This window comes from Sorghum bicolor, chromosome 3 (assembly GCF_000003195.3).
Source record: "Sorghum bicolor cultivar BTx623 chromosome 3, Sorghum_bicolor_NCBIv3, whole genome shotgun sequence".
Lineage (NCBI taxonomy): Eukaryota > Viridiplantae > Streptophyta > Magnoliopsida > Poales > Poaceae > Sorghum > Sorghum bicolor.
The window spans coordinates 55,210,032-55,232,285 of NC_012872.2; the positions used below are offsets into that span (position 1 = coordinate 55,210,032).

At 50.7% G+C, this 22,254-nt stretch overlaps 1 protein-coding gene across 1 annotated transcript; it reads left to right on the forward strand.

Moving 5' to 3' along the window:
* Nucleotides 15,616–16,980, forward strand: LOC8084809 (transcription factor RLM1). The gene has a single exon (XM_002455891.2). The coding sequence runs from the start codon at nt 15,616–15,618 to the stop codon at nt 16,978–16,980; it is 1,365 nt and encodes a 454-aa protein (XP_002455936.2).

Below are 22,254 nucleotides of genomic sequence, written 5' to 3' on the forward strand. Positions count from 1 at the left end.
TTTATACTGGTTCGGGATAAGGATGCCCTACGTCCAGTGAGATCGGGGTCTGTATTGCCTTGCACCCGAAGGTGCTTGTAGTAGGGGCGTACAAGCAGGTTACAAGAGAGGGCTAAGTCTCAAGTCTCGACTTGTGCGTGGTGGACAGAGCGCTGGTTACTACTCTGTGAGTAAACTCGCTTAGAGTTGTGGTGTTTGTGTGTTGCGATTGTGTGCGGATGGATCTGTCTTGGTTGTGAGCCCTGGCTCCCCTTTTATAGTCTCAAGGGGGCACAGGTTTTTACATGTACGATTGGAGATTTCCTCTACTGAGTGGTGAAGCCACAGTTCTGACCCTGTAGAAGCTTGCCCATCCCGTCCTTGAGGCATGGTTGACAGCATGGTGGCTCCTGTGAAGGTTTACCGAGTCCTGTTGGAGTCGTGAGGGTCGGGTCGGTGATACTGCTCCTTGTCCTGTAATAGTAGGAAAAGATAGCTAATAGCGACACTGGTTAATCTTTCCCATTCCTCTTTTACTATGGGGCGGTACGACACAGTGAAAGAGGTAAGGTTGCATAGTGAAAGAGGTAAGGCCACAGTGCCCAGGGTGGTTGGAATAGTCGCCACCATGCCCTGCTGCGATATGGAGTCACTGCGCCTGTCATGTCGTGGGTACGGGCGCCGTGCGTTGGAAGCCTTACTCTGTGCTGGGGGATCGGGCGAAGCGGCGTTGGCGCCCGAGCCCCAGAGGGGTCGGGCGAGGCGGAACTCGCATCCGAGGCCAAAGGGGTCGGGCGAGCCGTAGTTTGGGCTCGAGGCCGAGGAGTAAGACGAGACGGGGCCCGCGCCCTGGTGATTGCGGATGGTTTGCTTTGTCTTTTGCGATTTTTATTACCCTGATTTTGGGTATCCCTTTTTATGGTACCCAACAGTAGCCCCCAAGCCTTTGAGGGGGTGAAGGCACCCTTTCAAAGGTTCTCTTTCAAGGGACTTATTTTGGTTTGTCTTGGAGCTTTTTTACTTTCTCTGGAGGGTGCGCGCGAGCGCACCCACCGGGTGTAGCCCCCGAGCCTTTTGGAGGAATGGTGTTATTCCTTCAAAGGCTTTTACCCCTGAGTGTTGTAGTCGGGAGTATGTAAGGGATAGGTTGCGTGTTCTTTACACGTAGTGCATGTTCCCATTATGCGAGGAAGCCCCCGAGCCCTTTCCCCACAAGGGTCGATCAGGTTCTTTCTCGTCTTGTAGTTACGTCCCTCATTCTTCCTTTCGCTCGGAGGAGGGGTGGGTTGCGCCGTACTACCCTCTATGGGCGAGTATCGACGTTCCCCGGGAGCTGCAAGCGGGTAAATCCAAGTGGATGTCCGAGTCCCATTCGATAGGGGCCGGCTAGTGGCCTTATGGGCACATCTCAAAATACCCGAGGGAAGTCACGGTGGATGTCGGAACTGTTCGCTAGGTTCTGAGGGCTCGGTGCCTCCCTCGATGGGATCCCACTCGCGTGACACCCGCATGGGTCTCGGATACGACTGGCAAAGATGCGCCGACCCCCTGAGGGGCTCGGACCATGGCCTCTATTGTGCTCATCTTCGGTCATCCCTCGCTCGGTCATCCTGAGGCGACTGTTCGAACGTGCTTTGCAGGTCAGTCTCGCAACCTCTGGAATGTAGGTGGCCGTGGCCTGGGGATTTTTTACCTCAAAAGGTTTTCAGATTTAGTTATAGTATTGGGGTCGGGCGAGACGGAATCTGCGCCCGACGGGAACCGCCTTGCAATTTTTGCTCGGGGTCAGTATGGGGTCGGGCGAGACGGAATCTGCGCTCGACGGAGACCGCCCCGCGACTTTGGTCAGCAGGGGGTCGAGCGCTGCTTGCCTTGGAAGGAATCGCCCTGACATATCTTTTCAGGGCGCTCCTTTTGAGGCGCCGTGTGTGGGGAGTCGAAACGGCCGTGCTGTTGTGCCGTGACCGGACGCGACGTTTCACCTGCGAAATTAATGCGCGCGTGTGGCGGGCGTGAGAATCGGAGGGAGTGGGCGCTTCGAATTTTTCACCTGGTGAGGGAGCGGGCGACAGTTGCTCTTTTCCCCTCGATCTTCCGTGCAGGCGGTGTGGCCGTGGTGCGCTCCTTCTATAAAAGCAGCCGCGGGGGATTGGTTTCCTTCCTCCCGCTCTCGCGCAAAAAAGCTCTTGCTACCGTCTTCTCCTCTCCGCCCCGCAAACGCCCCACTCCGCTCGCAGCCATGGCCGGCGACGATGCGTGGCCCCCTAGCAACATGACAAGGTCCGCGCTAGACGCGCGCGTGAAGGCCGGGCTCCTCCGCCCTATCACGGGTGTCGGCTCGCCGGAGTGGATTGCTCCCTCGGTGAACGACAGGGAGCCAAACCTGCCTCCGGGCTATGTGGTTTGCTTTCTGTCATTCCTGGACCGGGGGTTCGGGACTCCGGCCAGCCGGCTTATCCGCGCGATTCTTCATTACTACGAGGTGGAGTTGCACAACCTTAACCCCAACTCGGTGATGCAGGCGGCCGTATTCGCCACGGTGTGCGAGGGGTTCCTGGGGGTTCCTCCCCACTGGAACCTCTGGCTTCACCTCTTCAAGGCGGATATGTCCGCCCGCTACGAGGGAGGGGAGAAATTTCCCCTGCGGGTCGGTGGTTGCACGCTGCAGCTCCGCTAGCAGCGATCTCACCAGTATATCTGGAGCACCATGCCTCGTCGAACCGGGGGTGGCAGAGCGGATGGTTCTACATCCGGAACGACGGTGGGCTGCTCCCGGAGTATACCGGGAAGATGGTGACAGAGTGCCCCCAAAAATGGGCGTGGGGTGCCCCCGCAGAAGAGGAGAAGAGGCTCGCCTCCCTTCTCGCGGGGCTCGAGAAGCTGCGCGACGCCAGAGTCATCGCGGCCACGGTGGCGACGGTGTTCCACAAGAGGAGCTTGCTCCCGCTGGCGCAGCGGTGGGTGTTCATGTTTGAGATGACCCAGAGCGTCCCCTGGGTCGGGACGAGGATGCTGGAGGAGCCGGTGTCGGCATCGGACATAGCCGCCCGGGTCTCTAAGACCACGCACCCGGACATGAAGAACTCCCGGGTGGTGCCAATGCGCCCTAAAAAGGGTTACATTTCTCTGGTAAGATGGTGTTTTTGTTTCCAATTTAGTGCTTGTTCCTTTTCCTTCCCGCCCTATCCCTGATCGTTGCTCGTTTGCAGGGAATGGGGATTGTCAAGGATTCCCTGCCCCCTGTCCCAGAGGACAAGGAGCTCCAGGCCAAGAATCGGGCCCGGAATGAGGAACAAAAGAAGGCCAAGGAGGCACAGAAGGCGAAGGCTGCGAGGAAAGCGCAACACCGCGAGATCTCCGCCAAGAACCATCGTGAGGCCGAGAAGGCGGGGCTCCCTCCACCCGACTCTCCCGAGACTTCGGTCTCGGAGATAGAGGGTGGGGGAGACAATACGCACTGGCTCAACGAGCTGGAGGCGGAGGAGGACGACGTGATCCCCCTGTTGGTGGGGGGATCGAGATCCCAGAGGGGTCGAAGGCCCGAGAGGGGTCGGCGGCCCTCGAGGGGTCCCAAGCACCGGGGGGTGGACAGACCGTCCCCCACATCATCGTAGACGACGAGGACAGCGCCCTACGAGAGGGCTCTGTCCCCTCGGTTCCCTAGGAGGGGGAAGAGGCGCCGGGGGGTGGATCCGAAGCACCCCCACGGCCGGTGGTGCCGGAGGGTCCGATTGAGCCCCGCCCAGTATCCGGGGCGGAGGCAGGCGGCTCGGCTGAGGTGCCACGGGCCGAGGGCACCGTCGAAGCTCCCGCGCCAACCGCGGGGGAGACGGGGGTCCATCCGACGGCCCCTGGCATTTCGGGAGGCCCCCGGGGAGCTCCAAGCTCCCTGAAGAAGGCTGCCCCTCGAGCAAGGTGTGTTATTAGCATTTTGGTCTTTCTTTTGATTTTTTGATTTTCTCTTTCTTCTGACTCACGTTATCTCTTCTTCAGCCGGAAGCACAAGGCGGCCCCGGTGGAGCTGGCTCCCCTAAAGGCCGTGAAGAGGGGGGCGAGGTCGACCCCTGGGTCGGCTAGGCCCAAGTCGCCGCTCCCCCTGAGTCGCGAAGAGGGGGAGCTCTCCCACGACGAAGGGGGGCAGGGGACCGGGCGGAAGACGCCGGATCCGCCGGCAGGCGGGGGCGCCGAGGCCCAAAGAGCCAGAAGAAACGGTCCTGGCCCTTGGGGCTATTCCCCCTTCTGGGGATGCTAGCCAGGGGCCCATGACCGTCATGTAGAGGAGAGCCGAGCTGAGGGGACACTTAGCGTGGTGGCCCCTGTGAGGCCCCACGGGAAGGAGCTGGCCCGACCCGAGGCTCCTGCAAGGGAGGGGGGAGGGAGAATGGCTTGGGGCTAGGACCCCGTGATCTGGTCCAACCCTGATGACCCAGAGGGGAGGGCCAGGTTTGTGCTGGATGACCCGTCAGAGGCTTATCTCTGGCGGGGTCTTGAGGAATGCGGGTGCGCGAGCGTCGAGGCACTCAACCGAGCGTCCGAGCTCGTGAGCCGCAATATGTTCAAGTTCGCCTAGGTACGATCTCTGTCCCTTTGTCGGTAAGGTGTTTGCGTGTTTGGGCTAATTTTTTTTTGCTTGATGCTTGAATTTGCAGGCGCTCCAAGCCGCTTCCCTAGAGAAGTCGACATTCCTCCGTGGGGAGCGGGACACCTGGGCGGCCTCTGACGACGAGAAGGCCGCGCGAGAGGCAGCCGAGGGGGAGCTCGTGAAAGAATGTGAGATTTCTGTCGAGCTTCGACAGAAGTGCTCGGCCCTCGTGACTGAGGCTCGGGAGGCCCGGGAAAAGGTTGCTCCCCTGGAGAAGAGGGTCAGCGACCTCACCTAGGAGTCCTAAGAGCAGAGGGCGACCGCTGAGGGGTATAAGGGCGAGGTTGCTTGGTTAGAAGCTCTACTCGCCGAGAAGGACCTTGCCCTGAACCAAGCCCAGGCCGACCTCTCCGCAGCTCAGAGCGAAGTGGCTCGTTGGCACCGGAGCTCGGCGGAGAATGAGAAGCGAGCCGAGGGTAAGAATTGTGTTTTCTACCTTAGCTCTTCTTATGTTTGGATTGACTTTCCTGACCTTTATGTTCTTTCCGTTATGTTTTTTGACAGAGTTGGAGAAGAAGATGGCCGAGGCAGCCTCTGCCGCCGACGCCTTGTAGAAGTCCCTTGACGCCGAGGTCGCGGACCGCTCGGCTCTAGAAGCCGTGGTCACCTCGGCATGCGAGGGGCTCGGGTGTCGGCGGCCGAGTCAGGGTCATCGCTGTGGAGTTGGAGAAGCTCTCTACTCCCAGGCCGGGGAGAGGATGAGGGAGGCGCTCCACGCCGGGGTGAAGAAAGCCCTGGCGGTGGTGAGCTCTCACTATGTCGGCATTGACTTGCCGGCGGTTAGTGAGGGCTACGTCCTTCCTGATGACGAGGCGGAGGCCCAAGAGGAGCTGCAGAGGCTTGAAGACGCCGCGGACGTCCCGGGAGATGCCCTGGCCGCCTTCTTCGACGCCTAGGTGGAGCTTCCCCCCCTCGGCGCGCAGGGGCCTGGGCAAGCAGGACAATGAAGCCCTTAAGTTAGTTTTTTCTTTTTTTTGTAAACATCAAAGGCCAGTGGGCCTTGTGTTCCGTGTATAAAACATTAATGCTAAGTATGAATGTTTATATGATTGTTCCTTTTAAGATTTCCTTTATATTTCTTGTTGTCACTTTTTTCCCTATGCCGACCCGACCTCGGCAACACGGGGTCGGGTGAGCTACTTATGGTCTGCGCTTGTTAGAGCATCCGAGCCCAAGTCCTTCCCTTTTCCTTAGTAATTTTTTAGAAGTCCGGATCCGTCCCCCGATCCTCGGGGGTGAGTAGAGGTCGTCCTTGCCCGTGGGCGCGGATCTTTCCTCGGGCTCACACCTCGCTAAGATTTAGGGGATGGATTCTGCAGCCTCTTAAATTCCTTTAGGAAATGAAAGAAAGACCTTGGGTCGGGGTGCTTTGACTTGCGCAAAAAAAGGAAAAAAGATTCGGAGTTGCCACAGGGGGTTCCCCCCGTGTAGCCCCCGAGGGAGGCTCGGACTCTGCAAGGCAGATCCGAGGCTTACTCTCTAAAAGGAAACAACCATATAATTTTGAACTTTCATTTATTCTTTCGAGGTAATGAACAAATGGATATCTTTACAAAATTCTAAGGGTAGAAGCGACGTAGCTGTTGTATGTTCTACGCGTTCTTGAAGACCTCCCCTGCTTCATTGGCGAGCTTGTAAGTGCCGGGTCGGAGGACTTCGGCGATGACGAAGGGTCCTTCCCAGGGGGGCGTGAGCTTGTGACGACCCTTGTTACTTTGCCTGAGCCTCAGCACCAAGTCGCCGACTTGAAAGGCTCGGCCTCGGACTCGTCGTGCGTGGTATCGGCGGAGGGCCTGCTGGTACTTGGCAGAGTGTAGGAGGGCTACGTCTCTGGCTTCATCCAGCTGGTCCAGCGCGTCTTCTTGGAACGTCTTGCAGCTGTTTTCGTCGTAAGCTTGTACCCTTGGAGACTCGTACTGCAGATCTGTGGGGAGGATGGCTTCCGACCCATAGACCATGAAGAACGGGGTGAAGCCCGTGGCTTGGCTTCGGGAAGTCCTTAGACTCCAGATCATGGCCGGCAGCTCTTTGAGCCACCTTTTTCCGAACTTGTCCAACCGGTTGAAGATTCTGGGCTTCAGTCCCTGGTGGATCATGCCATTGGCACGTTCCACCTGACCATTGGTCTTTGGGTGAGCGACTGCCGCCCAGTCTACATGTATGTGGTGCCTGTCGCAGAATTCCACAAACTTCCGCCCGGTGAACTGTGTGCCGTTGTCAGTGATTATGGAGTTGGGTACTCCAAATTGGTGGATGATATCCGTGAAGAACAACACTGCTTGTTCGGCCTTGATCCTGGTGATGGGTCGGACCTCAATCCACTTGGAGAACTTGTCGATTGCGACAAGCAAGTGGGTGAAGCCCCCGGGCGCCTTTTGTAGAGGCCCGACGAAGTCGAGGCCCCAGACAGCAAAGGGCCAGGTGATGGGGATCGTCTGCAGAGCCTGGGTGGGGAGATGAATCTGCCGAGCGTAAAACTGGCATCCCTCACAAGTCCGCACGATCTCCGTGGCATCGGCCACGGTGGTGGGCCAGTAGAAGCCTTATCGGAAGGCGTTTCCTACCAGCGTCCGAGGCACGGCGTGGTGGCCACAAGCCCCCGAGTATATGTCTTCCAGGAGCTTGATGCCCTCCTGACGGGGGATGCAGCGCATAAGGATGCCCGAGGAGCTATGCTTGTACATCTCTCCGTCAAGGAGGAGAAAAGTCTTGGCGCGACGAGCCACACGTCGTGCCTCAGCCTGGTCTGAGGGCAGAGTGCCGTCGATGAGGCGTTGCAGCAAGGGGTAGCGCTAATCTGGCGAGTCGTCTGGTGCAGGGGGTTCAGACTCGATGTCCATGGCCTCCTGCTCCTGAGGCGTGGAGATCTTGGGGTCGGGGCCTGAGTTGCCTGGGGGTTGATCCGAGCCCCCATCGTCTTTGTAGTCGACGGAAGGCTTATAAAGGTCGCTGACAAAGACATCCGAGGGGATCGTGGCCCGCTCGGATGCCATTTTGGCGAGAGCATCAGCGGCCTCATTGTATTTCCTTAACACGTGGTTAAGTTCGAGGCCGTCGAATTTTTCCTCCAAGCACCGGACTGCTTTGCAGTACGCGTCCATCTTGGGGTCGTGGCAGATGGACTCTTTCATGACTTGGTCGATGATGAGTCTGGAGTCACCTCGGATGTCAAGCCGCTTGATCCCAAGCTCGATCGCGATGTGGAGACCATTGACAAGGGCCTCGTACTTTGCCGCGTTGTTTGAGGCGAGGAAGTGGAGTCGGATTGCATATCGCATCCTTACCCCGAGGGGCGAGATGAAGACGAGGCCAGCGCTGGATCTATGGTGGAGGGAGTTGGGTCCCTATCCACTCTGCTACAAAATCCGCTAGAACTTGGGATTTTATAGCTTTCCGAGGCTCATAGGTGATCCCGCCACCCATAAGCTCTATAGCCCACTTAGCAATTCTTCCATTAGCCTCTCGGTTCTGGATCACTTCCCCCAGAGGGAAAGATGACACAACTGAGATCGGATGAGACTCAAAGTAATGGCAGAGTTTGCGTCGGGCTAAGACTACCGCGTAGAGTAGTTTTTGGATTTGGGGGTATCAGGTCTTTGTGTCGGACAGTACTTCGCTGATGAAGTACACCGGTCTCTGGACCAGTAGGGCGTGCCCTTCTTCCTTCTTTTCGACCACGATAGCTGCGCTGGCCACCTGATCGGTGGCTGCGACGTAGTGGAGCAATGGTTCTCCCTCGGCGGGAGGTACCAAGATGGGAGGGTTAGTGAGCAGAGCCTTGAGCTTGTCAAGGGCTTCCTGGGCCTCGGAGGTCCAGGAAAAGTGCTCGGATTTTCTAAGTAACCTATACAGAGGTAGTCCTTTCTCTCCGAGACAGGAGATGAAATGACTGAGGGAAGCTAGGCATCCCATGACTCTCTGTACGCCCTTTAGGTTACGGATTGGGCCCATGTTTGCGATGGCCGAGACCTTTTCAGGATTGGCCTCGATCCCTCGCTCAGACACAATGAATCCGAGGAGCATGCCTCGGGGGACCCCGAAAACGCATTTTTTGGGGTTGAGTCTGATCCCTTTAGCCCTGAGGCATCAGAATGTCTCATCCAGGTCGGCCACCAGGCCGCTTGCCTTCCTGGATTTGACAACAATGTCGTCTACGTAAGCCTCTACCGTTTTGCCTATGAGGTCCCTGAAGACCTGGAGCATACATCGCTGGTATGTAGCCCCCGTGTTCTTAAGGCCGAAAGGCATGGTTACGTAGCAAAACATTCCGAAAGGGGTGATGAAAGAAGTCATGAGTTGGTCGGATTCTTTCATCTTGATTTGGTGGTAGCCGGAATAAGCATCAAGAAAAGATAAAATTTCATATCCCACGGTGGAGTCAACTATTTGATCGATACGAGGTAATGGAAAGGGGTTCTTAGGACATGCTTTATTTAAACTAGTATAGTCTACACACATCCTCCACTTCCCATTTTTCTTTTTAACTAGTACAGGGTTAGCTAACCACTCGGGATGGAATACCTCCTTGATGAATCCGGCCGCCAGCAACTTGTGGATCTCCTCCCCGATGGCCGGCGCTTCTCCTCGTCGAATCGGCGCAGGCGTTGCTTCACGGGCTTGGAGCCGGCTTGGATGTCCAAGGAGTGCTCGGCGACTTCCCTCGGTATGCCAGGCATGTCCGAGGGACTCCACGCAAATATGTCAGCATTTGCGCGGAGAAAGTCGACGAGCACTGCTTCCTATTTGGGGTCGAGGCTCGAGCTGATCCTCAACGCCCTGCCCTCAGAGGTCCCGGGGTCGAGAAAGATGAGCTTGGTCTCCTCCACCGGCTCAAAGCTTCCGGCGTGACGCTTGGGGTCGGGGATGTCCTGGTCGCCATCGCCGAGGCTGGTGAGGATAGACAGAGACTCAGCTAGAGCCTCGGCCTGCTCGATGCACTTGACGTCGCGCTGGTAGGCGTGCTGGCTGGTCGTGCTGACGGTGATGATGCCGTTTGGTCCCGGCATCTTGAGCTTGAGGTAGGTGTAGTTGGGGACGGCCATGAACTTGGCGTAGCATGGTCGCCCCAGGATCACGTGGTGGGTTCCTGGGAACCCGACCATGTCGAAAGTGAGGACCTCCCGTCTGAAGTTGTCAGGGGTCTCGAAGCAGACGGGCAAATCGATCTGCCTGAGGGGATGGGCGCGATGTCCCGGCACCACTCCGTGGAATGGCGATGCGTCATTCCTCAGCCGAGACTTGCTGATCCCCATGAGGGCCAGAGTCTCGGCGTAAAGAATGTTGAGGCCGCTGCCTCCGTCCATCAACACCTTGGAGAGACGAGTCTCGGCGATGATGGGGTCGACGATCAACGGATAACTCCCGAGGTTGGGGATCCGATCCGGGTGATCCTGCCGATCGAACGTGATTGCGCTCTCGGACCATTTGAGGTACGAGGGCACGGCTGTGCTGATTGCGCAAACTTCTCGGAGTTCGCGCTTCCTCTGACTCGCGGTGAGGCGAGCCGCACGTCCCCCAAAGATCAAGAGGCAGTTCTTGACCTTGGGGAATCCTTCTCCCTGGGGGTCATCGTCCTTGGGGGGCTCTTCAGTGCCCTCCTTGACTATGATGTCGGTGTAATACCGACGCAGGACAGTGCACTCCTCAAGGGTGTGCTTGGTTGGGCCCCTATGATAGGGGCATGGCTTCTTCAACATTTCGTCGAAGAGACAGGGCCAGCAGGAGCCCGCTTGGGGTTCTTGGGATCTGCCGCGGCGACCAGGTTGTTGTCCGACTGACCCTGCTTCCCCTTGCGACCCTTCTTCTTCTTCTTCTTGGGGTCGCGTGAGCCCGAGGCCTCGGTGGCCTCGGCCTTTTGTTTCCCCTTGGCCGTGCCGTCGGAGAAAATGGCACCAACCGCCTCTTCGCCTGAGGCAAAGTTGGTGGCGATGTCGAGCAACTGGCTGGTGCTCGTGGGGGTCTTGCGACCAAGCTCGTGTACCAGTTCCTTGCAGGTGGTACCGGCGATGAAGGCTCCGATGACGTCGGAGTTTGTGATGTTGGGGAGCTCGGTGCACTGCTTGGAGAATCGCCTGATGAAGTCCCGGAGGGACTCATCGGGCTTCTGTCGGCAGCTCCTGAGGTCCTAGGAGTTTCCAGGGCATACGTATGTGCCGTGGAAGTTCCCGACGAAGATCCTGACCAGGTCGGCCCTGTCGTGGATCATGCGCTCAGGGAGGTGCTCAAGCCATGCTCTGGCCGTATCGGCCAGGTGAAGTGGCAGGTTGCGGATGATGAGCAAGTCATCTTCCGCCCCGCCCAGCTGACATGCTAGGTGGTAGTCCGCTAGCCAGAGCTCAGGGTTGGTTTCTCCTGAGTACTTGGTGAGGTTAGAGGGCTGTCGGAATCGTGCCGGGAATTTGGCCCTGCGGATGGCCTCGCTGAAGACGCGGGGGCCCAGAGGCTCCGGCGACGTGCTACGGTCGTGGTTGGGGTTGTACCTCCCGCCTCGGCGCGGTCGATAGCGCCGAGACTCGGCCTCGTCCCTGTCACGCCGTCTGGCCTCAAGGGTGGCCCGAGCGTCCGCGTTGGCCCCGACGCGTTCGTGGACAGATGGGGCCCTGTCGCCCCCTTGCGGGTTAGGGGGCGGCGGACCCTGCACTGTTGGTGCTCTGTTAGGAGGGGGTCGGTCCCCTTGGCGTCTCGTGCCGTGGGACAGTGATGTAGAACTTTCTGCGTTCTGCACCACAGCTTGCTCCAGGAGGCCACGTAGCCCCTGGCGCACCCTTCTCCCCTCAGGGGTCGATGGCTCGGGCATCGCCCTGAGGAGGAGCGCGGCAGCCATCACGTTCTGGCTGGCTGTGCTGAAGACTGGGGGGTTGTCACCCCCTTCGTCCTCGATAATGCGGCGGTTGACATCCCGGACGCGGCGTCTAGCCTCGCCCCCGTCCCCGCGGCCGAACTGGTCTTGGACTAGGGTCTCGCGGAGTTGGCGGAGGCGTACGCGTTCTTCCTTGATCCTGGCCTCCAGCTCATTGAGCTGTTCGAGGTTAGGGCGCTGTCCTCCTGCGGGGGCTGATGCTGCCTCGCGTGCTCCTGGATGGGTCCCGGGAGTTGTGTTGGGAGGTGGAGTGGCGTTCCCCTGCCTAGAGGGCCCTGTACCCCCTTGAGCGTTGGGGGGCGCTCCTCCGACCTCGAGGTTGAAACACTCTCATGACGGATCGTAGCCACCGTCGTCGGAGTTGGAGTAGCCGAGGCAGTAGTTGCTGGCCACCAAAAAGCGCATGAAAGTTTCCGGGTCGCCACAACCAGAAAAGTCAGCGCCGACCCACTCATCGTCTCCTGAGGTAGGATCCTCAGGGTACGACGAAACAGGTGGTGTAGCGATAAGGTCCAGGGTTGACCTCAGGTGGTGCCCTGGAAGATCCGCGTATGCACTTAGTGAAGTGCTCACGGAAGAGGCGTAAGTAGCGGCTGTGTTCCTTAGTCTGAAAGGGAGCTCGGGAGGTGCCGCGGTCTTTCCTCCATCCGTAGGTGGAGGATGACGAGAAGTCGAGGCCCCCTGGTCCCTCTTCTGAGGAGGGGGCGGGAGCCGTGCTTTGCCCTTCGTCCGGGGCGGAACAGGAGGTCGCGAAGATCCCCTGTTGGTCAATGGAGCGGAGCTTGATGCTCCGCGGGCGCTTCCTCTAGCACCTGTCGGGCCAGAGGAGTGGGCGATCTAGTGAGGAATATGCGGGGGGAGGGCTGGACGGACCCTTGCCTCAGTGGTAGGGTCAGAGATCCTAGACCTCTGACGCCCCCGTCGCCCCCCCCGCATGGTGCCCCGAGCACCTCCCACGCACTGGCTGAGGTGGAATTGGCTCAGGGTGAGGCTCGACGTCACCACGTGGTGGGAGGAGGACCATGTCATAGCCGGAGCCGAGCGACATGAACTCCAAACTCCCAAACATCATGATGGTGCCGAGGCGGAGTGGGTGGAATCCGTCTGCCATCCAGGCTTTCCCCAGTAGGGAAAGATGAATGCCACGCAATAGGCCCCTACCTGGCGCGCCAACTGTCGGCGTCTAGACTCGTGGTCTAGACACAAACGAGTATAAGTATGCATGACCACCTAAACCCGGATGGTGATGCAAGAGAAACACAGAGAGTTTATACTGGTTCGGGCTAAGGATGCCCTACGTCCAGTGAGATCAGGGGTCTGTATTGCCTTGCACCCAAAGGTGCTTGTAGTAGGGGCGTACAAGCAGGTTGCGAGAGAGGGCTAAGTCCCAAGTCTCGACTTGTGCGTGGTGGACAGAGCGCTGGTTACTACTCTGTGAGTAAACTCGCTTAGAGTTGTGGTGTTTGTGTGTTGCGATTGTGTGTGGATGGATCTGTCTTGGTTGTGAGCCCTGGCTCCCCTTTTATAGTCTCAAGGGGGCACAGGTTTTTACATGTGCGATTGGAGATTTCCTCTACTGAATGGTGAAGCCATAGTCCCGACCCTGTAGAAGCTTGCCCATCCCGTCCTTGAGGCATGGTTGACAACATGGTGGCTCCTGTGAAGATTTACCGAGTCCTGTTGGAGTCGTGAGGGTCGGGTCGGTGATACTGCTCCTTGTCCTGTAATAGTAGGAAAAGACAGCTAATAGTGAGACTGGTTAATCTCTCCCATTCCTCTTTTACTGTGAGGCGGTACGACACAGTGTAAGAGGTAAGGTTGCATAGTGAAAGAGGTAAGGCCACAGTGCCCAGGGTGGTTGGAATAGTCGCCACCATGCCCGGCTGCAATATGGAGTCGCTGCGCCTGTCATGTCGTGGATACGGGCGCTGTGCGTTGGAAGCCTTGCTCTGTGCTGGGGGATCGGGCGAAGCGGCGTTGGCGCCCGAGCCCCAGAGGGGTCGGGCGAGGCGGAACTTGCATCCGAGGCCCAGAGGGGTCGGGCGAGGTGGAACTTGCGCCCGAGGCCAAAGGGGTCGGGCGAGCCGTAGTTTGGGCCCGAGGCCGAGGAGTAAGACGAGACGGGGCCCGCGCCCTGGTGATTGCTGATGGTTTGCTTTGTCTTTTGCAATTTTTATTACCCTGATTTTGGGTATCCCTTTTTATGGTACCCAACACCATGACTTCCATATTCTCTCATATGGTCTGAAATAAATGGCACCCTAAAAGAGCGCATTATGTGCAGACTTAGCTGTGTATTCTCCTGAAACCGAAAACCTCCAAATGTCCTTGTCCTGTATCCCTCAATGTAGCTCCACATAAAATACTATATCTGATAATTCCTAAATTCCATCAAAACTTCTGTAGATATTTCTGCTCGGATATCTTCAATCCATTTCTCATTAGTCACAGCCTCCATCACTGTACGCATGCCTCTTCTTCTTTTAGGGACCATATGAAAAATCTTTGGTGCTAGTTCCTAGAGATTTTTTTCTAGGAAGCCATCTATCCTTCCAGAAACATAGTGTAGCTCTATCTCCTACTTTAGTAAATACTGCCATAGAGAGGAGACTAAACACCTCCGTGTTATCTTAGAAGTGGCAAAGAGTCCTGAGGTTTATTTGGTTCAGATTTTTTTAGCTAGTGCCACCTAGCTCTAAGCGCTTAGCCTAGAGATTTCAGGTCCATAATTCCTAGTCCCCCAAGCTCTTTAGAGCGACACACCTTAGACCAAGCAATGAGACAAGGTCCTCCATTTGCTTCCTTTTTGCCTCTCCATACAAAAGCTCTTCTTATTTTAACTATATAATTATAACAGTACTATCAATTTCAATATAAATGTAGTAAAACTAGAACCGTTTATGTGAAATGTTATGATCGTGCGCACTTGTGGTAGAACATTGCTTGTTTCTCATGTTAACACATTTAGGAACTTTTTTGTTTGACCTTCAACTTTTGGGCTTTTGGCTCAAAAGCCAACTTTCTGGCCTTTTGGTTTCTAGTTGTTGGCTTTTTATCATTGATTTTTATAATAAAATTTTAGTTTCTCAGTAAAAACCGACTTTCCAACTTTTGAAAAGCCAGCTCAGCTGTTGAACTGATTGTGTCAACTTTCTGGCAGGCAGAAGCCAACAAAAAGTTAAAACAAGCATTTCCTTATACAGTAAGCAATCGACTCACAATATTTTTTTAAGAATAACTCTTAGCTACTCCCTCAGTTATGTAATATAGTGTATTCTAGTATTAAAAAGTTATCATTAAATACAATACATTCTAGAGGATAAAACTAATTGTATATTAAATATTTTCTATTTATTAACCAATCACCATTAACCATGTTGATGATAGTATCTGATTAGGAAATAAATTGATACATACGTCTTTTATATTCTCTTTTAAATTGTTTTAAAATTTCTAGAATGTATTATATTATAGGACAGAGAGAATATAATCAAAGTGGTATTTTAAGTATGTTGTTATTCATTCGACTAGCAGTTTGACACATCACATCAAGTCCAATGATTGAGACATAGTTTTGTAGCAAGAAATAAATTTGAAAAACTGGACTTGAAGAAATTATTAAGTAATGATCAATATATACTACATATTGCAATATTTTATATTGGTTGATAGAATAAGCATAGCTGGACACTAAAAATGGCTGCTAATCAAGACTTGCTTAAATGGTAATGTGGTAGTTAAAGGACGCCAATAAATACATTGTCTGTTTCCAAAAGTAATAAATATTCGACTAATCATTAGCAAATAGATATGCATAGTCCAGCTCAATTAAATTTTTTTTATGTTATGAAAAATTTTATTTACAAGCTTTCTAGTGGTCATTGACAATTGGGGCCATCTTGGATGCACAAAGAAAATTGACCCACTGCTCAGTGACTTGTGGTAAAAAGTTACACAAAATATGTTTTTCACGCCTTCAAATCTCAGGAGATTTCTTTTCTTTGTACCTAAATTCCTTCTATATAAGGAGTAGGGGTGCATGCCTTCATTTTCACCAAAACACACCTCCCACTTAGAAGAAAACATTCCTATATTGCTCACATATTGGTTGTATTAGTTTTGGCATTGTCGTTCCATGATGTTGAGGAGGGATAGGAGGTCAGGAGTGAGATTCATTGAGGATGGTAGGGACCGAAGTCTCACATTCTTCAAGAGGCGCTCTGGGCTTTTCAAGGCGGCATCTGATTTGTCCACCCTCACTGGCGCTAGGGTTGCAGTGGTGTTGGAGTCCGAACATGGGAAGTTCTCCTCTTTCGGCACCCCAGAGGCTGGCCCCATAGTTGATGCTTTCCTTTTAGGGAGTGCACCAACAGATCTTGATATCACTGAAGCAGATAAGGCTTCAATTACCAACTTGCAGAATGAGGTGTTCCAGCTAGAGAAAGAGAAGACCATGGAGGATAAGAGGAAGAAGGAGAACATAGCACGAACCAACAATAAGATCCAGGAGGCCTCAAAGCAAGCCAAGTATGTTTATGGTAACATAGAGGATCTTGATGCCACTGAGCTCTTTGACATGTACTGTGAGCTCTCACGAGTAAAGAAAGAGATTGATGATTGCTTACCTACCTTGCTCCGTGGGGACAAAGTAGAAGCTGGTGGTCATCTTAGAGATCCGTCACTGCTGCAGCCCACTTGGTGGCGTTCCATGCCTCCTCCACAAGTTGCGACACCACCAAAGTATCCATGGGCTTCCTTTCAAGCTTGCTTCCATCAACATCCATGGTTGTCCACATCTACATCAGTGCCAACAAGGTCAGGCTCCTCGCTTCCAAACTCAATGATCCTTCCATCACCGCTGGTACCACAAAACCCATTGCAACATCACTACCCTCTGGCACCACATAGTCCTCCCACTTCCAGTGTGCAATTCCAAGCACCCAAGACACTGCCAACACCTATGGAAGCTCATAACCCTTACACCAATCACATCCATGGGATAGACATCAATGATAATAGCTCACACCCATTCTCATTTTCACCTATACTATCTTCATCGATGACACCCCAACGATCATCATTGCAAATGACTCCACCATTAGATGATTCATTTTCTCTATCGTTGTCACCGCAAATTTCATCCCCGATGCATCTAGGGTCATCATTCCAACAACAACTTCCTTTCAATGTACAGAATTACAACTCTGTGCTGCCACCTCAAAACTATACAAATGTTGGCTCAACTTTGATCCATTCTCATCAATTGTTCTATAGTAACTTATCATCACCTGAACTAAATGTTGAGTTGGGAAGCATCGAGAAGAGTGGAGCCACCCAAGTTGGCGACGGTGGACACAATGAGAGATTTGGTTTGTCCAACCCTCCACAAAGTGATGGTGGCTTGGATTGGATGATGCCCAATTCCTTTTATGTAGGAGAAAGCTCTGGTGGTGGCGATGCAGGAGGCAATCTTGGTGGCCTCAACTCCCCTTGGTACTAGTTCATGCAAGAGTTGTAGTTGGTTTGTCGTGTTGTTTTTCAGTAATGTCAATTAGAAAGTTAGTTATAGCTTGTCATTAGGCAAGTAAATGAGGTTTAGGTCATCGTCCAGTCAAACTTCTTTCATTGAGCACAGGTGCATGTATGAGTGTATTGAGGGCCCAACTCTTGAAGTTTGTTTCATGAGTTTGATCCTTATTACATCTGTACAATGCTTTTGAAATCTTCATTTTATTGATTAAATGAATCATTGGGTTGAAATTAGTATGGATTTTATACAGGCATTACCAAGAACACCAAATAGAAATGATAGTATATGGGTACTAGTAGATCGACTAACCAAGTTTGCGCATTTTATTCCCATCAAGAAGACTTTTGCCTTGGAGAAATTAGCTAAGATATATATCAAAGAAATTGTATCTTTGCATGGAGTTCCCTTATCGATTGTGTCAGACCCACACTTTATTGTCAAAATTTGGGAAGGCCTGCACAAGGCATTAGGGAGTAAGCTATATTTTAGTATGGCCTACCATCCATAGACTGATGGACAGAATGAAATGGTAAACTAGATTGTGGAAGATATCTTTGATCATGTCTTCTTGAATTTAAAGGAGCATGGGATGAATATATGCCCTTAGCAGAGTTTGCTTACAATAATAGCTATCTGGCAAGGATACAAATGGCTCTCTATGAAGCATTATATGGTAGAAAATGTATATTGCCTCTATGCTAGGATGAGGCCAAAGAAAGAAAATTTATAGGGCCTAATTTGATCCAACAGACCAAAGAAATAATATAGATAATACGAGAACAACTTCTAATTGCTCAAAGCCAACAAAAGAGTTATGCCAATAATAGAAGAAGGGATATCCAATTTGAAATAGGAGATTTAGTGTATATTAAGGTTTCTTCAATGAAAAATCAAGCAATTTGGACAAGGAAAGAAACCAGTATAAGATATATTGGACCATATTTTTCATCACTGAGCAAATAGAAGTAGCATACTAGGTACACTTATTAGATTCTTTGTTTGGTGACCATAATGTGTCCCATGTATCATTGCTTCATAAATGTGGAGTCCCATGGAATAGTTGGACATAATAGGAACTGAGCTACAAGATGATTTGACATATGAAGAATATCCTCTACACATATTGGATGTCAAGGCGGCTATATCAACTTGCTCAAAGCACCTCTCCCACAACCACCTAAAGATTTCCCTATAGTTCAATATGCGGACGATACACTGATGCTCCTTCAAGCTGATGCCAGGCAAATATTCTTCCTTAAAGCACTCTTGCATAGTTTTGTAGAGTCAACGGGTCTGTAGGTCAACTATAGAAAGTCATAAATGTACCATATCAATGTATCACAAGATAAGAGATGGCCTAGCTTGCGAACACCTTTGGTTGCGATATAGGCACAATGCCTTTTACCTATCTTTGCTTACCTAGGGCACAACCAAGCCGTGCTTGAGGATCTCACCCCATTGGTGGATAGAGTAGAAAGGAGGCTCTCTACGTGCTCTATTTGGCTTTCCTACTCAGGTAGACTGGAAATGATTAGCTTGGCTATAACTCCTATTACAACATATGCTATGTGCACTATCAAACTGCCAAAGAGTGTTATAGACAATATTGATAGAGCAAGAAAGCATTGTCTGTGGCATGGTAATGACTTCAAGAAGAATGATAGGAACTTAGTTGTGTGACTGATAGTGATGAAGTCCAAGGAAAAATGAGGGTTGGGGATCTTAAGCCCATGTCTATAGAATGACAATCTCCTCATGAAGTGTCCAAGTAATTTAATAATAGAGCATATATCCCATGGGTTTGCCTTGTTTGGAACAAATACTACAACAACCAAGTACCCCATGTAGAAAGAGAATTAGGTTCATTCTAGTGGAAAGATGTACTACATCTTAATACCATTTTCAAGGGAATTACTAAATGTGAGTTAGTGATGGCTATTTTGTATGTTTCTAGGATGATATGTGGACAGATTCAGTGCTAGCTCATAAATACCCAAGACTAGCCTCCTTTGCAAGAAATGATGGAATCTCGGTGTTAAAAGTCATGCAAGCATAATTTAACATCGAGATGAACTAGTTTGTATGTTTCATCTTCTACCTCTTGATGCACTATTCTTGCTACCTCTTTCTTAGCCGTCATTTGATGAACTAGAAAGTCTTCAGGCATAGCTGCAAGATGCCATATGATGAGAATAGTAGTGATAGCTGGCCACCAATATGGAGCAGTAAGTATACATCATGATGTTTTTACTCCCACTTTTTTAGAAGTATGTAAGTCCACTGATCTTCAAGATAGTTTGGAAATCAAGGTGCACCCCAAGAATCAAATTCTTTGCCTAGCTTGTCATGGTGGATTGTTTGAACACCAAATCCATGCTACACAGAAGACATCTAAACATACAAGACAGTGCTACATGTGTCATGTGCAATACTAGGGCTGAGGAAACTATAGAAAACCTCTTGTTTGATTGTTCTTTCACATAGGAATGTTGGGTGACCATCCACTTCGATTGGGATGTTTCTTTGCAACTGCTAAATAGGTTTACCTAGGCAAGGTAGGTGAGCAACCTACCATTCTTCAAGGCCGCTTCTTGATAGTAGCATGGAGCTATGGAAAATACACAATAACAAGGTCTTCTAAAGATGTGACCCAAGCCCTACTATTTGGATAGCAAATTTTAAGAATCAATGTCTCCTCCAATATGTATGTTTCAAAGATGACCTTAGGTCATCCTTTTGTGTATGGCTTGATGCATTTATTAATCTATGTATGTAAGTGTGCTCTCTCTTTATTAATTAATGAAAAATTTCTCACCATGGGGATCTCCCTCATAGTCTTTTGTGTCACAAAAGGAAAGAGAAACTCAACAATGGAAAATTTGATTCTTAAAAATGTAATGGAGTAATCATATTGAAGTTGAAGCGACATGGGAAAAAGAAGATGATAAATGAAAATTACCCATATATGTTTGAATAAGTGAATGTATGGAAATTTTGGGGTCAATTTTTTTAAGGATAGATGGTTGTAAAATCCCAAATAAATAAATAAATAAATATGAATGAGCGAGCAAGTAGACTACACCCTCATGCTCATGTAAGTGAAAAGGAAATAAGAAAGAGGAGAGGAGATAACCTCATATGGATACTACCACATAGGAACACATGATAAAGAAGATAACTCTTAGCTGATCTGATCCTCCTCCCATTTACTACGAGTGTCATGTAGAACACTCCAATGCTAGTATAGAGTGACTTGCTCCCACCCCTCTAGATCTACACTACACATACATAGATCATAAGTGCCCTAGTTCTTCGCGCTTGCAAAAAGGGAAAGCTAGATGGCTAAGGTAGGAGTTGGAACATCTATGAAAGGAGTCACTAGAGAAATTAACTAGTAAAGGCAAGATTGTGCTTTTTAACTAACTTTCTTAATTAAGCCAGAAGCTGGTCTATATTTTATGCTCTATATTACATGTAAGCTAATACACATGCCATGAAAGTGTGAAAGATATTTCACCATGACTGATATGGCACATAAAATATGATACTGTTGCCATCTAGGTTGGTAATAGTTATACTTAGCCTGAGATAGCCAATCCAAAAATAGTGATGCACTGGCATGCTATGATTAGTGTAAATAGGATAAGATCCACACAAGTAGGTTGTCCGGTGAAATTTTTTCAGATGAAGGGTAACACCATATAATAATTATTGGTGGGAGATGGTGACAATAAACCTTTGCACTAATTATTATTACCACTGACTCATGACTCTTGTCATATTTATTTCTCTCACATGTAATTCCCTTTATTATTCTTGGTGAGTATGTGTAAACATACTCACTAGCTCTTCGTTTTGACATGTGCAGAAAGGGGGAAGAGTAGTGGGCTGACCCTGTTGGGCAGACTCTTATTTGCAGAATTGAAAGGAAGATGTCTGCTAGCTCTCACTTCCTTTCTTATGGTGGCAGACTGCAATTGGTTAACTCTGTCATTTCCTCTCTGCCTACCTACTACCTCTGTTCCCTCAAGCTTCCCGTCACAGTGGTGGAGGTGATTGACAAATATAAGAAAAATTGCCTTTGGAGAGGTAATAATTTTAAAAATAAAGGATATAACCTTGCTGCATGGGATCTTGTTAGGACTCAAAAATCTAAAGGGGGTCCTGGAGTTATCAACATCAGCCTCCAAAATGATGCCCTGCTGCTTAAGCATTTGGATAAATTCTACAGGAAGGCAGACATTCAATGGGTCAAAATCATCTGGGAGAAATACTACTCAGATAGTGTTCCTCATCTTTCAAGGGAAAGAGGCTCTTTCTGGTGGAAAGACATCTTGAGGCTCAATGTACAATTCAGAGGCATTGCTCTTTGTCTGCCAAATAAAGGTGACACTATTAGTTTCTGGGATGACCTCATTGATGGGAGAATTCTATCCTCTTGCTATGCTCACCTATTTCAGTATGCTAAAGATCCTAATGTCTCCCTTTGGAATGTGAGATCAATGGACAATTTGCTGGAACTCTTCAGGATCCCTATGTCTAAGCCTGCTTATAATGAGTTCCTTGAGCTCCAAGCTTACATTTCTCAGTTGGAACCATATCAACAAGATATCAATGACCAGTGGACCTATATTTGGGGCAATCAGAAATATTCCTCCAATCGGTACTATCAGCATCATTTTGCCCAATTGCAACCTCAACAGGCTATTCTATGGCTCTGGAAATCTAAGTGTGTCCCTAAGATAAAGTTTTTTGCTTGGCTCCTCCTAAATGACAGGATAAACACTCGCAATATTCTGAGAAGACGTGGTAAATATCTTGAGGAAGCATACAGTTGTGTTTTATGCCAGTATGATATTGAAGAAACTGTAGATCATCTTTTCTTTGACTGCCCTTCAGCGCTTTCTCAGTGGTCTGCCCTTGGTATTTCTTGGGATGAAGAGCTCAACATTTTTGATAAGATCTACAAAGCCAAGGACAGCTTCCAGCGCCCCTTCTTCATGGAAGTTTTCTTGATTGGGACTTGGTGCATTTGGAATGAACGCAACAACCTCATCTTCAACAATGAAATCCCAATGCTTAGCTCCTGGAAGTCCAGATATAAGGGAGGTCAAAGACCACCTGATCAGAATCAAGCCTTCTTTACATCAGTCCATCATCGGCTGGCTCAGTAATATACAATACTCAATAGTTTGTTGGTGTTTTAGTTCTTCGGCTCTGGACTGTCTCCCCCCCTCTCTCTAT